Source organism: Adelges cooleyi, unplaced genomic scaffold (assembly GCF_023614345.1).
Source record: "Adelges cooleyi isolate 19-005CV unplaced genomic scaffold, UGA_ACOO_1.1 ACOO_flye_CR_arks_rails_tigmint_CR_PRNA_40, whole genome shotgun sequence".
Classification (NCBI taxonomy): domain Eukaryota; kingdom Metazoa; phylum Arthropoda; class Insecta; order Hemiptera; family Adelgidae; genus Adelges; species Adelges cooleyi.
In genome coordinates this window covers 6,578-21,507 of record NW_026096079.1, presented here as the reverse complement: position 1 = coordinate 21,507, position 14,930 = coordinate 6,578, and the positions used below count along the sequence as shown (strand labels likewise).

Sequence of the window (14,930 nt, the reverse complement as noted above, 5' to 3'; positions counted from 1 at the left end):
GGTAATACTTTATTACATAAAAATTAACGTATTGTTGAAAACGGGTGTTGATTAAACGAGTGAAATCCGCATCGAAATCGGCTTGGCTCTAAACATGTCCGTGATTAATGCACTTGATAATAGGTTTACTTTTATGGACGACAATGCGTTTACCGGAAAATATGTTATGCTTTTAAGACATCCTTAAAATTGTAAAAATAATATATAAAGCGCATACCGCTAGAAAATATAATACACAAATCCGTTTTTTCAAGAAATAGCCAAATATAATTTTTTTAACTTCATCGTTTAAACGCTGGATCAATTTTTTTTTTGGTTAATTTAGTTTCGTAATATCATAGTACCTATTATAAAATGTTTAATGCTATTAACGAAATTTAATTTTTAGCGGTTATTTTTTTCTGCCGGTATTCAAATAAAAGTACATTTTATATATGATTACTTAGGACTAGGTGAGTTGACAACCAATGAAATAAAATTTTTGTGTTTTCGAACAAGGAAAATAATAATAAAATTTGGTAAAAGCCGTTTGGCGTAAATTACTATAAATAAATAAAACAACCAAATTTTATTATTATTTTCCTATATATATATATATATTTAGTGATATTTAAAATACACAAATCAACCAAAAGAAAACGAAACAAAGCATAACAAAACAACAAAAAATATACATGATAAAAAGGTAATATTGAGAGGTGTGGCCTTAACACGAATAATATAAATCAAAAATCGTTAAAAATTACCATCATACGAATGAGAGGTGCATTTTTAGTGAAATTGGATCTGGTAGTAGGAAGATAAAAGAACTTTTGAAGTCTGGTGTTAGTCGGGACCCGAATACTAAGTTGTTCCAATAAGCGAGGGGCGTCAACTCGGCGTCTAACAAACCCGAAATAAACCGAGAGCAGAGGTTCTTGCGCCGCTGTTCTAGTGGTTGCAGTCCAAGAACATTATCAATGGGACTGTAATCATGAGGTGGGTGTAAGATTTTTAAGCGGTACCCAACAAAACTTAAAACTCTATTCTGTTCACGGTTCATTCTCTGTCTGTCACCTGCAGTATATGGCGCCTAGATGACAGCGCCATACTCTAGGTTAGACCGAACTAGGGAATTATATAGGACAGACAGACATTCGGTAGAATTGAAATCAGACGAATGTCTTCTAATAAACCCAAGAGCTCGTAACGCTCTACTGATTGCGAAATCAATATGGGGCCGAAAGTCTAGGGTAGGGACATACACAAATCCGAGATCCTTTACTTGGTAAACCCGCTCGAGAGGCATCGCATTTAGACTATAGTTAAATGTCAACATCGCACGCGTACGCTATAGTTTTGGAATAATCTATTTTATAGCCCAAATCATTTTTTTCTCTCTAAAATGAGTGATTTTTCTTTTGTCACACTTAGTCGTTTGATAAAATCATTTTCGATTTATTTTAGGTAGAAGAAAAATTTTAGTCTCTATGGCATTGGGAACCTTTTTTCATCAGCATTTGGCCTGGTTATTTTTTTACCTATTCAACAATGCCATAGATATTTACCAAACAATCGGAATTTATACACATTTGATAACAATAGGCATATACCTACGCTGCGGTCTTATATAGTATTTTTAAAAACACCCTTCATTACTATTGTCGTTCTTTAGATAACTATATTATACTTGTAAAGGTCGGATTCGAAATTCGAAGACCGGTACAAAAAAAAAAAGGATCAATGTTCGTCGGACAAACCGTATTATTTATTATTTGGATTTTTATATTTTTTGATTATTTATATATTATGTCAATACCCGACTGCGGAAAAGGGGCAATGTGTTTTTATAAGTTTTAATAATGTATATATAGTATATACATTATAATGTATATTATTATGTATACTATATTATACCTAACATACAATTGATACGACATGGTCGAGTCACAGTAAAAAAAATAATATACTTTGCCAAAGTACAAATCCCAATGTCACGATTACAAATGGGTAAAAAATTCCAAAATGAACGATAATTATTCACTATATTAAATGGACTGCCAATTGAAACCTAATATAATGTTATCCAAGATGATAATATGTGCGAGAGAGACAAAGCCATGTTGGACATGTACTTCACAATATTATAACAAGAAAAACTAGAAATCCTGAAAAAATTGAAAATTAAGAAAACTAGAAAAACTAGAAAAAATTAAAAATTTAGACAAACTAGAAAAACTAGAAAAACTAGAAATCTGTATGTAATGTATATACTATATATACATTATTAAAACTTATAAAAACACATTGCCCCTTTTCCGCAGTCGGGTATTGACATATTATATAATTAATCAAAAAATATAAAAATCCAAATAATAAATAATATGGTTTGTCCGACAAACATTGATCCTTTTTTTTTTTTGTACCGGTCTTCGAATTTCGAATCCGACCTTTACAAGAATAATATAGTTATCTAAAGAACGACAATAGTAATGAAGGGTGTTTTTAAAAATACTATATACTATAGTTTTTCTAGTTTGTCTAAATTTTTAATTTTTTCTAGTTTTTCTAGTTTTCTTAATTTTCAATTTTTTCAGGATTTCTAGTTTTTCTTGTTATAATATTGTGAAGTACATGTCCAACATGGCTTTGTCTCTCTCGCACATATTATCATCTTGGATAACATTATATTAGGTTTCAATTGGCAGTCCATTTAATATAGTGAATAATTATCGTTCATTTTGGAATTTTTTACCCATTTGTAATCGTGACATTGGGATTTGTACTTTGGCAAAGTATATTATTTTTTTTACTGTGACTCGACCATGTCGTATCAATTGTATGTTAGGTATAATATAGTATACATAATAATATACATTATAATGTATATACTATATATACATTATTAAAACTTATAAAAACACATTGCCCCTTTTCCGCAGTCGGGTATTGACATAATATATAAATAATCAAAAAATATAAAAATCCAAATAATAAATAATACGGTTTGTCCGACGAACATTGATCCTTTTTTTTTTTTGTACCGGTCTTCGAATTTCGAATCCGACCTTTACAAGTATAATATAGTTATCTAAAGAACGACAATAGTAATGAAGGGTGTTTTTAAAAATACTATATAAGACCGCAGCGTAGGTATATGCCTATTGTTATCAAATGTGTATAAATTCCGATTGTTTGGTAAATATCTATGGCATTGTTGAATAGGTAAAAAAATAACCAGGCCAAATGCTGATGAAAAAAGGTTCCCAATGCTATAAAGGCTAAAATTTTTCATCTACCTAAAATAAATCGAAAATGATTTTATCAAACGACTAAGTGTGACAAAAAAAAAATCAATCATTTTAGAGAGAAAAAAATGATTTGGGCTATAAAATAGATTATTCCAAAAATATAGCGTACGCGTGCGATGTTGACATTTAACTATAGTCTAAATGCGATGCCTCTCGAGCGGGTTTACCAAGTAAATGATCTCGGATTTGTGTATGTCCCTACCCTAGACTTTCGGCCCCATATTGATTTCGCAATCAGTAGAGCGTTACGAGCTCTTGGGTTTATTAGAAGACATTCGTCTGATTTCAATTCTACCGAAGTTCTTTTATCTTCCTACTACCATATCCAATTTCACTAAAAATGCACCTCTCATTCGTATGATGGGAATTTTTAACGATTTTTGATTTATATTATTCGTGTTAAGGCCACACCTCTCAATATTACCTTTTTATCATGTATATTTTTTGTTGTTTTGTTTTGCTTTGTTTCGTTTTCTTTTGGTTGATTTGTGTATTTTAAATATCACTACATATATATATATATATAGGAAAATAATAATACAATTTGGTTGTTTTATTTATTTATTTTATTTATTTATAGTAATTTACGTCAAACGACTTTTTATAAATTAGAAAATTATATATATATATATAATTTTCTAATTTATAAAAAGCCGTTTGGCGTATATTACTATAAATAAATAAAACAACCAAATTTTATTATTATTTTCCTTGTTCGAAAACACAAAAATTTTATTTCATTGGTTGTCAACTCACCTAGTCCTAAGTAATCTTATATAAAATGTACTTTTATTTGAATACCGGCAGAAAAAGGTAACCGCTAAAAATTAAATTTCGTTAATAGCATTAAACATTTTATAATAGGTACTATGATATTACAAAACTAAATTAACCAAAAAAAAAAATTGATCCAGCATTTAAACGATGAAGTTAAAAAAATTATATTTGGCTATTTCTTGAAAAAACGGATTTGTGTATTATATTTTCTAGCGGTATGCGCTTTATATATTATTTTTACAATTTTAAGGATGTCTTAAAAGCATAACATATTTTCCGGTAAACGCATTGTCGTCCATAAAAGTAAACCTATTATCAAGTGCATTAATCACGGACATGTTTAGAGCCAAGCCGATTTCGATGCGGATTTCACTCGTTTAATCAACACCCGTTTTCAACAATACGTTAATTTTTATGTAATAAAGTATTACCGAGGTTTGAGTTTTACCTATGTATTTAATGGATATTATTGTTAAATTTAAATTCTCAACGCCAACCCGGGTAATAACACGCTTCCCCGTGCCATAGGCGACCGTTACCCGGGCAACGCATGCTGTGTTTATACCGTGTCACGGGGCTTTTTTTTTTTTTTTTGGGAAGCGTTTGTTTTGGATTAAAAACCAAGTGTTGCCTGTTATCTATATTTTATGTATGTTAGTATATATTGTGTGTGGGTGTAAGAGGGCCGAGGTTACGAAGACATGACGACGGCGGAGACAGAGAAAATCTTTGCGGGCAAACCGAACTGGGAGTACGACCACAGGCGAGCGGACGAATCGTTACAATCGCTCGGCGGGTTCAGGGTCAGGCCCCGGCTGAGGGACGCGTTCAACGAGCGGCTGGTCAGGACCGCCGTGCAAACCGTCCACTCGGATTACCTGGCCGGGAAGACGTGGGAAGACCTGGACCACAAGGTCACTTGCCGGGCCGTTGTCCGGGACGTGGAGCGCCGCGTCAAGGAGATATGCGACGACACACGCCCGGCGGGGTCCCGGTACAAGATAATTGCACACACGTTCATCAATAACAATACGGTATCGTTTCATGTACATGGTGACTTTGGCTGTACAGAATGAAAAAGACCTATTACTCTATTTTATAATTTTATAGGTTTTAGCGCGCCTAATTTTGATATATTTTTTATAAAATCAATGATTTTAGGTTGAAAACTTAATTAAAACTGTGGGGAAAAAAAAATCTAACATCTTAGAAGAATTTGAGACAGTCATAATAAACCAATCATACTGTACAACATGTATTGAAATATGAATACTAAGAAAAAAAAAAATTTCTTGTAGCATTATTACTTTTACATCCACTATTGACTAGTATGTAGCCATGGCTCGTCTAATGATGATGATATTAATGACAGTGCATTAGCCTTACACACGAATATCAATATACCCATAACAGTTTAAAAATGAGAGATGCCGTTAAAAAAATAATGATCTGGTCTTTATCGTTATTGAGCAACATCTGCGGCTAATTACGAAACTATTGGCCGATCTAGAATTTATTTTTACATCAAAAACTTATCGATTTTTCCGCTAGATAGTACTAATAAGATGAAATATATGAAATTATATAATTAAAAATGAAAAGATTGTTTCAAATAAGCAACATGGCGCATTAAAGGGTTAAATTGGTGTAGGGTTAGTTGGGGTAAGTGCGTTAAAATATTTTTTTTTTTTTACTTATTCATTTATATTAGCTTACTTTCTAGGTTTATGATTTCGCTAAGGGTATCTTTGTTATCCTTAGTATTGAAGCTATTCATATTTTATAACAAAAAATAAATAGTTGAAAATGTAATTTTTAGAAGAGCTTAAAAAAAAAAAAAAAAATGATGCATTAACCCCATAACTCGGGGTAAATGTATTGTATGAATATACTTCTAAATGTAATAATGTAAGTACGACAACTGGGCAAGAGCGTTATAATATAAAATCATAGCTATAAACATTTTTTATCAGATATAAATTATCATTTTTTTTCATTCACAATAAACATTTTAAATTAACGAAATTTTAAATTTTAAATTTAACATTTTTATTTACTTTAAATCAATCAAAATTTCACTTAGAATAAGCCTTAGAGGTACAAATTATCACATTTATTATTATTATTATTTAGGTAGGTACCGATTTAAACAATTTTTTTAGGAACTTTTTTTCTTGTAGACGTTCTTGGCCTATTACGAGGCCTTGTGCCCTACAAGTAAATAATATATATTTTTTTTAGTTAGACTTCAATAATATTTATTAACAATTGTGTTTTTGTATGGAAAAAAAAATGACGCTCTTGTCCCGGTATTACATAACGGGCTTTGCCCGTGAATACTTTTCAGCGGGGTAAGTGCATCATTGAATATATTAGTAATTAAAAAGAAGAATTACATAAAATTCATGACAAAAACACAAAGCACATTAGTAATGGGTTTATATTGACTAGGAAAAATTTGATGACTCTGTATATTTTATTGATTATAAATTTTCAAAAACAGTATGTTCATTTAAATAAGTTGATAACACTACCGAGCATTTCTTTATCAAGCCAGTTTTATCATGTGTTTGTTATACAGTGTTGCCATATATAAAAATGTGTTTGGAGTAACATTTAATTCATTATTTACTTATTATCTGTTGTTTGAGAAGTATCATACTGTTATTAGTTTGTAACAACGCGCTTACATATTATTACAAGAAAGAAGATTATTAGTTTTTTACACATATTTATTAGCTTTATGCAGCTCTACGGGGTTGAACACATTGTACAATACAATAAATATTATTTTGCCTAATAGAGCAGATTTGGGAGGTAAGAGATTATATTCAGGCTTGAAAATTTTTGAAATTTAGTTTACCAGTAATAATAGAATATTATGAGATTTTTTTTAATAAGAATATATTTTTTTTAGCTGACATATATATATGTATGACTAGTCTAATAGTGTGAATATTCGTGGAAAAAAATAAACCAATGCGATGCTCCGTAACAAGAGATTATAATTTTATTTTCTGCGTTTAACGTCATGTTTACAATATTTACAAACTTACCTGTAACAAAAGAAACCACAAATTGTAATTCTTTGTTACACCTCTAACTGTTAATATAAACTTAATATGTTAAACAATATCTTACACTTTTTAAATTAAACAATATTTTACCGAGTTATGTCTTACCGAGTTGTTCTGGATTATATAGCCTTAATATTTTACCAAATCCGAGACGAACGTAAATTTCTTGAATTTTAATCTGAAACCTTTTTTTTGTTATTGCCTCTAACACCTGTTTTATATGTTCCACGTGTTTCTCAAACAATGGTGAGTATATCAAGATATCAACATTATCTTACACTTTTTATATTAAACAATATTTTACAATTTTTATTTAAACAATCTATATCAACTGATTCCATATATTCATTTCTTCTGATCAGTAATACCAACTTATGTAGCTCACACCAATGTACAATAAAGAAAGTATTTTGCTTTACATAAATATATATATATATAGGAAAAAACCATTTTGGATGAAAAATCATAATTTAATAATAATAATTATACAAGTATAATAAAGAAAATTTGTAATTTTTTATAAGACAACACATAAGATATTTTTGACGAACAAAAGAAGATTTTGAGGTTAATTATAACACATTGCTATTTTAAAATATACATACATGTGAGCTTTAATTTTCATCAATTTTTCAAGTCATGAGTTGAAAATCTGTGTGTGTAGATTTTGGTCCAAACCGATGCCACCTGTATACATTATAATTGTCTATTTATTTCCTCATTTTGAAGTTGTTGTAGTACATCACCGCCGCTTGTTCGAGCGTCCGTTTCTTCTTTAAAGTACATGATTGTACGGTTTAAAATACGTTTTAATTCTTGTCTGGCCATTTGGGGAGTCTCTAGAAGATCGACGTCGTCATATACGCCAGTACTCACCAAGCCCATCATGTTACCATACCGTTGACTAAACTCCATGCATGTCAGTTTAAAGAATTCTTTTCGTTCATTCAAACCCCCCCTTTCGGACACTCTTACTACGTTGATGGCGTCTCTCATTTGAAGCACCGGCGCAGTCGATATTAAATATAATTTAAACTTGTTGTAAATGAGTTCTATTATAGGAATGATCGTATCAAAGAGCTTATTAATTCTCTTCGATACCTTATTCGTTATAATTTTATTTGATACATGACATAATCTACTCAACATCGAAATTCCTTCACTTTCGATTACGTTCATAAGCCGAATATATGCCTGGGCGTAACGTCCATTATCTACACAGTTCATCATCACTGCATTCAATGTTTGACCTACGGCACCACCGCAATAGGTTTGCAGTATAATGGCCATATAGCTTTCTGTTATTTCTATATTGGTTGTCGGCGCATATTCAGTTATTAAAATATTATACCGCAGATCTTCAGTAACCGTAAAGGGTGGCGTCACACTGTAGTATTCATATTGCACTTGTACGTCTGGGATACTAACGCATCTTTTCTGCGGTGCTTCTTCGGTCTGGTTCGGTTTATCTCGAGTGTAGCACGTATTGTCCAAAAACACCAAACTCATAAAGTTCGACTCGGTTATTAGCAAATTCTGAATAGTTTCCAATGTGATCATCGTTTGACAACCGCTAAGACTGCATAGTGCAATAACACAAATTTGGAACACAAACATTTTTTAACTCGTATTCGTTGAGTGTCGAAAATAATCAAAACAGGTAAACTATGAACACCAAAAACTTTCATAAAAGAATAACTGCTCACACTACTGCAATGCGGGTTAATACCTTACTTGGTTACATTGTACCTATTTAGCTTAGGAACGAGCTAAGGCTTCATTTGTTCAATGTTATGTTTGAAGAGCTGTTGTTATTCGCGCGCGTTTGACAAAAACAACATGGTACCGTTTCTTTTTCATGGTGACTTTGGCTGTACAGAAAGAAAAAGATATATTATTCTGTTTTATAATTTTATGGGTTTTAGCGCGCACAATTTTTATATATGTTTTAAAAAATAAATCTATTAATTTAAGATAAACTAAAAACTGTATAAAAAAAAGGTCTAACACTTTAGACGAATTTAAGAGCGTCATAGTCAACCAATCATACTGTACAACATTTATTGAAATAATAATACTTTGAAAAAATCGATTATTGATTATTCCGCTAGAAAGTACTAGCAAGATGAAATATAACAAATTATGTTATTTAAAAAAAATATATTATTTTAAATAAGCAACATGGCGCATTGAAGGATAATTTGGTGTACTCAAATGTATTACCTGTGAACATAAAAAATATAATGTCATTTGTTCTACTAAAGTACTAAGTCCTAATATATTGTATATTATAATAAGAGAGCAGATTTTTAGGTTTTCACACATATTTATTAGCTTTATGCAGCTCTACGAAGTTGAACAATTTGTACAATACAATAGATATTATTTTGCCTATTAGAGCATATTTGGGAGGTAAGAGATAATATTCAGGTTTGAATATTTTTAAAATTTAGTTTACCAGTAATAATAGAATATTATGAGATTTTTTTTTAGTGCATATTATCAAAATATTTCGAACTTTAAAAACCAAAAGTCCAATCTAAAATTTAAACAATTCTTTGGATTCAATATACATTTGTCAATTACATATCTTTACATTACACACATTGGCAACACGTTTACAACCTGTTTATGTTGACTGAGCCGTTTCGTCAAGTTGTTATCAACGTAGTAATGCTCACAGAGTCTATTAAATGTCAAATAGTAATCGGCCATCTTAGTACACTATATTTGAAATAGAAGAGAAAATAATACATATTATCTCATTCGTGGAAAAGAATCTAAAGCGTCCCGGCGCGCGTTATCATGTCAATACGTTATCACATTATAATAACGGTGACGGCATTTTTTGTTTAATTGTTTTTTTGTGACATTTTGTTACATGGTATTCATTTTATAGAAGTCGACATGTTTTCCGGTCTGACAAAGATTACCTATGTGACGTTGGATTGTTGTTTAATTTGCTTATGAATAAAAAAAATAAATAATTTTTCTACGTTTTTAAGAAAATGTATAATTTATATTTACAGAGTGTTTCTCTTATCATGAACCACTCAATATTTCATAGGGTTTAATTAGAAATTAAAATATTTTTTTTTCATATTGTTGTTGTAGAATGTGATCTCAATTTTTCACAATGTTTTTTGTTTTTACCCCTCCCAACTTGGTTTTTTTGATAGCAACTATTGAAACTTATATGGTAACATAATATAATATTGTAACTTTTTAAAATGAGACTAATGTACTAAAAATATTGACTGGTCTATAACCAGTTTCGTATAACTATTTTTGAAGTTTCAAGTTTAGGGCAGGAGGGAAGGTGGATTATTATTTTTATACCAACGCCTGTATGGTCAACAGTGTTGGGAAAAGATAACTATAAAGTTATCTAGATAAGATAACGGATAATTGAGTAATATATCATCTAGATAAGATATTAAATTATTCATTTAACATTTATTTAGCTAAAAGATAAAGATAAATACAATTTTATCTAGATGAAAAATAGATAAATTAAATTTTAACCTTCATAAAATGTTATACGAAAATGTATGAGTGAAACAAAGTATTTTCACAGATTACAAAATAATTTAATAACCAATAAGACGTAGGTACTAAGAAATGGACAGTTACGTCAAAGAGCAAATTTTCCTTATATTCGATTTCGTGATTTATGGCTACTCTGTTCATTTGTCATTTATTATTTTCATGTACTCTATGTCATCTTTTATGTAGGCAACAGTAATAGTATAAATAGGTATAAAGAGTAAATACGAGTTTATCAAACTCGATAATCGATGACGGGACATTTCATTATCGGTTGAAACTATTTATAAGCATATTGTTCTTTTTTGACGCTTAACTATCGTTTTGGCCACATACGGTCTACGGACTACGGAGAGCCCACATTATGTTTAAAATGTTTATTACAAGGTTTTGTTTTTTTATTTTGATTGAAAATACAAATAACTTTTTGGAAACGGCTCATTGTTTATTGGACTTGTATTATTATTTACTATTTTACTTTTACAGTCTTTACTCTTTACCCTATATGTAGTTACTGATACAGGACTCGCCTGACATGTATATATATTTGTAAAATATAATTTATAACCATTCTGCTCAAATAAACACCTGCACTTTCGACCATTTTTTTTGTTGGGATTTTGGTCAATGTTAATCTTGAAATTATTATCGTAAAAATTCTTATAAACACGTTTTATATAGCACTAGTAATTATTTCGAGAGTACTGGGAAAAAAATTATCAACATTAAATAAAAACTGAGCACTGTAGTCGAAAACTACGAATATAAATAATAAATTATACGATAATACATATATAACTCTTATCTACTTCTACCTATTAAAAATAGGTAAAAGACGTTTTGTATAATCGACTAAAATACATTGGATTACAATGGAATATTGGACTTGTCTAACAAGCCAACCCCAATGTATTAATAATATATTCTTATATCACTAATCACTATTCATTAGGACCTAAGTATATTAATATTTTTAGGCTAGGACACATTATGCGTTTCGTCGGATCCCGAAACCTGTTTTTGTAAAACCCACGAATAAATAACTTAAAAAATAGTTACAATTTCTATCTAGATTAATTACCTCAGATAACCGATTTGTTTATCTAAATAAGATAATAAGATGATTTACTTTTTTTTATCTAGATAAGATGTTAATTACAATTTTTTATCTAGATAATTTATCTAGACTGTGTGTGCTGTGCTAAGCCACTGGCGTTAAGCGCCTATCAATACTACACGTGTTCAGACTGGAAGACAAACGATAACTTATAAGCACTAATTACGTTACCCTTAATTTTCTCTGACACTACGATGTTGAATGTGTACAACTCGCTTGCTGAAATAGTTAAGACAGTATAACTATTTTTTCCGAGGTAAATCAAGTGCGATATCAGCAGTTAAGCTCAACAGTTTTCATAGCACCACTTTACAAAGAAAGCGACAAAGACTGCCGCTGGTCTTTTATCTGAATCGGACGTGATATTACCCAAGTTAAATAGAAAACTTTTTGGTACAACATAAACTTCACGAGTACCTGATATTTAAGTATAAAAAGAAAGAAAAAAGATATTAACGATTTTTATGATGAGAAATAATGATCAACTTTTTGGTTTTTGAGTTGAAATAAAATTGCATAAGCACTAGATAGAAGTTATATAAGGAATAAATTATTTAAATATAAGAAATAGTTGTCGGGTCGAACGCAATCCCACTGGCCAAGAGGCTTGATAAACTAAACTGGCTGGGTTGATCTTGTTACAACGCGTTATTGTTCTGAACTCGAATGCTTCGATCCCAACACTAAAGATCTATGTAGTGTATTTTTATTAATGTATTCTTTATGAGTTTCTGTCCAGTTTATATGGCTCACGTTTATTAAATAGATATGACATTTTACAAATTAGATAAATAAGTGAAATTGTGTTATTCTGAGTATTGTAAAATATTTAAAAAACATTTGATATTTATTGTTTATTACAAATGCTATTCAAAATTTTCTAAGCCACGTCCTCACGGCTAGAAATAGAATTCCGATGATTTTAAATAATAATATAAAGGAAGATTTGTAATTATGATTTTAACTGTAATGTACATATAAATGTGTTGATACATACATGTTATGTATTACCAATATTAATTAAATTTGTTTGATAAATATGAAGTTTTACATTAAAAAAAAAATCTTATGTTTAACATTTGTTTATTTTACTTATGTAATCACACACAATTGTTTAGCTTTTCAAATTCTATATAGGTAGTTAAGCTTCGAACTATAATTAATAATATTTTATGTTACAAAAAGAGATGCTACGAATATTTGATATATTATTTGTTTACAATATGTGATAACAACAGCATTAGCGGTAATCGATTAGAAGTAAACAATTATATTTATTACAAAACGTATCTTCTTTGAAAAAAAAAAACGATTTAAACACAATAAGTTGCTTGCTACATTTTTGTGGAATGAAGTTTTTACAAACGGTCTTTCACGAATGAGATAGAGTTTTTATATTTACTCTTAATTTTTAATTGTTTATCGACAACAAATTTCATAAACTTTAATAAGCACACAGAGTACGATGAAAACAGCAAATAACTTGATGCATAAAAACAAATAGCAAATTTCGATTTCGTTACAACAATCGTCAAAAATTAACGTGTTCCGGTAGGTTATCTTGGCAAAAAATGTGTAGGCAGTTTTACTAATATTACTCTAAGTGTTTATTATAAAACAAGTTATTTTGATTATTCCTCTCATAGAAAATTCAAAATTGTGCATAATTTCTTTAGTAATGAAATCCGGAAACAGAAGAAAAATGATTTTATAAATTAAAACTAAAGCTGCTGTATTTATATATTTAACGTAATTGACTGTTAGATGGGTATATAAATATCACGGTATAGAGCCACACAGGTTTCATTTCTTATGAATTCGTCCCTATGACCGTCGATAGCACTTGTCTCTCTACGAACCTAAAATATATAGAATTTGTAAAAAAATTGCTTATATTTTTAGAAAATACACACAATTGGCGTAGAGTAATGGATAAAATCAAAAATAATATAATTTATTTCATTAGACACAGAATGAACCCAAAGAACAAAAAAAAAAATGTATAAGTTTATGGGTTTTAAAAATTAATTAGACAGTAAGAAATAAGATAATACTCCTAGAAAGACTATTTACAATATTAAAGAAGAGTATTCATTGGTTTTAGTTGAATCATAGGGAAGTTTGACCCATAGTTTGTAGGAAAAGGATGATAGAGTGTGTGATAAGTTAGGTGTGCGGAATTTTATCAATGAAAGTAGAAAAGGACAACCTATTTTACTAGTGAGAAATAAAATAATAGCCAGGATATAAGTTAGGACATTAGGTGCGGAAAACAAATGGTATTATAGTAGTAATCTCAATTTATTACAATTTTTAGTTTTAAAACTCAAATGGGTACGCATACATTTCATTAACTTTAATTAAAAATAATGTACTGAAAAATGTTGACTTTTGTTTAAAAAAAAACACCCAAAAAATGTTCATATTTTTCAACTTATAAATACTACATTCTAACACTTTTTTTTTTAAATACTCTAAATATTTCCAAATTTGGATGGAATATTCTTTTAACATAGTACTATCGGTAAACATTGGCAAACCAAAAAAATAGCATATACCCTTTTTCTAGAAGGGATAGAATTTATTTTTCTTTATTTCAATTTTTCAAACTAAGTTTTAGTGATTAAAGTTTGATAAGTAGACCAAAGGTATAGCTACAGTGAAGCTATTACATTATAAATATATAATATTTTCTGTAGTCAATCATTAAGGAGAACCAAAAAAAAAAAACCATTTTAATCAAAAAGTTATAATAAAATAATAATAATTATACAAGTATAATAAAAGAAAGTTTTAATTTTTTAAAACATTTTTTACATTTATAACGTAGAATTTTATTATTAGATAACGCATAAGGACTTTTTGTCAAACGAAAGGATATTTTGAGGTTAATACATTACTATTTTATAATATGCATACATGCAAGCTTTAATTTTTATCAATTTTTTAAGTAATAGTTAAAATATGTGTGTGTAGATTTTGGTCCAAACCGTTGCCACCCGTAAACATGACAATTGTCTATTCATTTCCTTAAGAGTTGTTGCAGTTCGCCACCACCGGGTGGTTCAGCGTCCGTTTCTTTTTTGAAGTACCTGGTTGCACGTTCTAAAATACGTTTTAGTT

General features: G+C 29.6%; 1 protein-coding gene across 1 annotated transcript in view; it reads right to left on the bottom strand.

Annotated features, from left to right (window-relative positions):
- Nucleotides 1-8,847, bottom strand: part of LOC126841665 (uncharacterized) — a 47,904-nt gene extending 39,057 nt beyond the window's left edge. Inside the window, exon 1 of the mRNA XM_050578259.1 lies at nt 7,832-8,847. Within this exon, the coding sequence (XP_050434216.1) occupies nt 7,841-8,761 (921 nt within the window). The 5' untranslated portion in view covers nt 8,762-8,847 and the 3' untranslated portion in view covers nt 7,832-7,840. The remainder of the gene's footprint in view (nt 1-7,831) is intronic.
- Nucleotides 8,848-14,930: the final 6,083 nt, after the last annotated feature.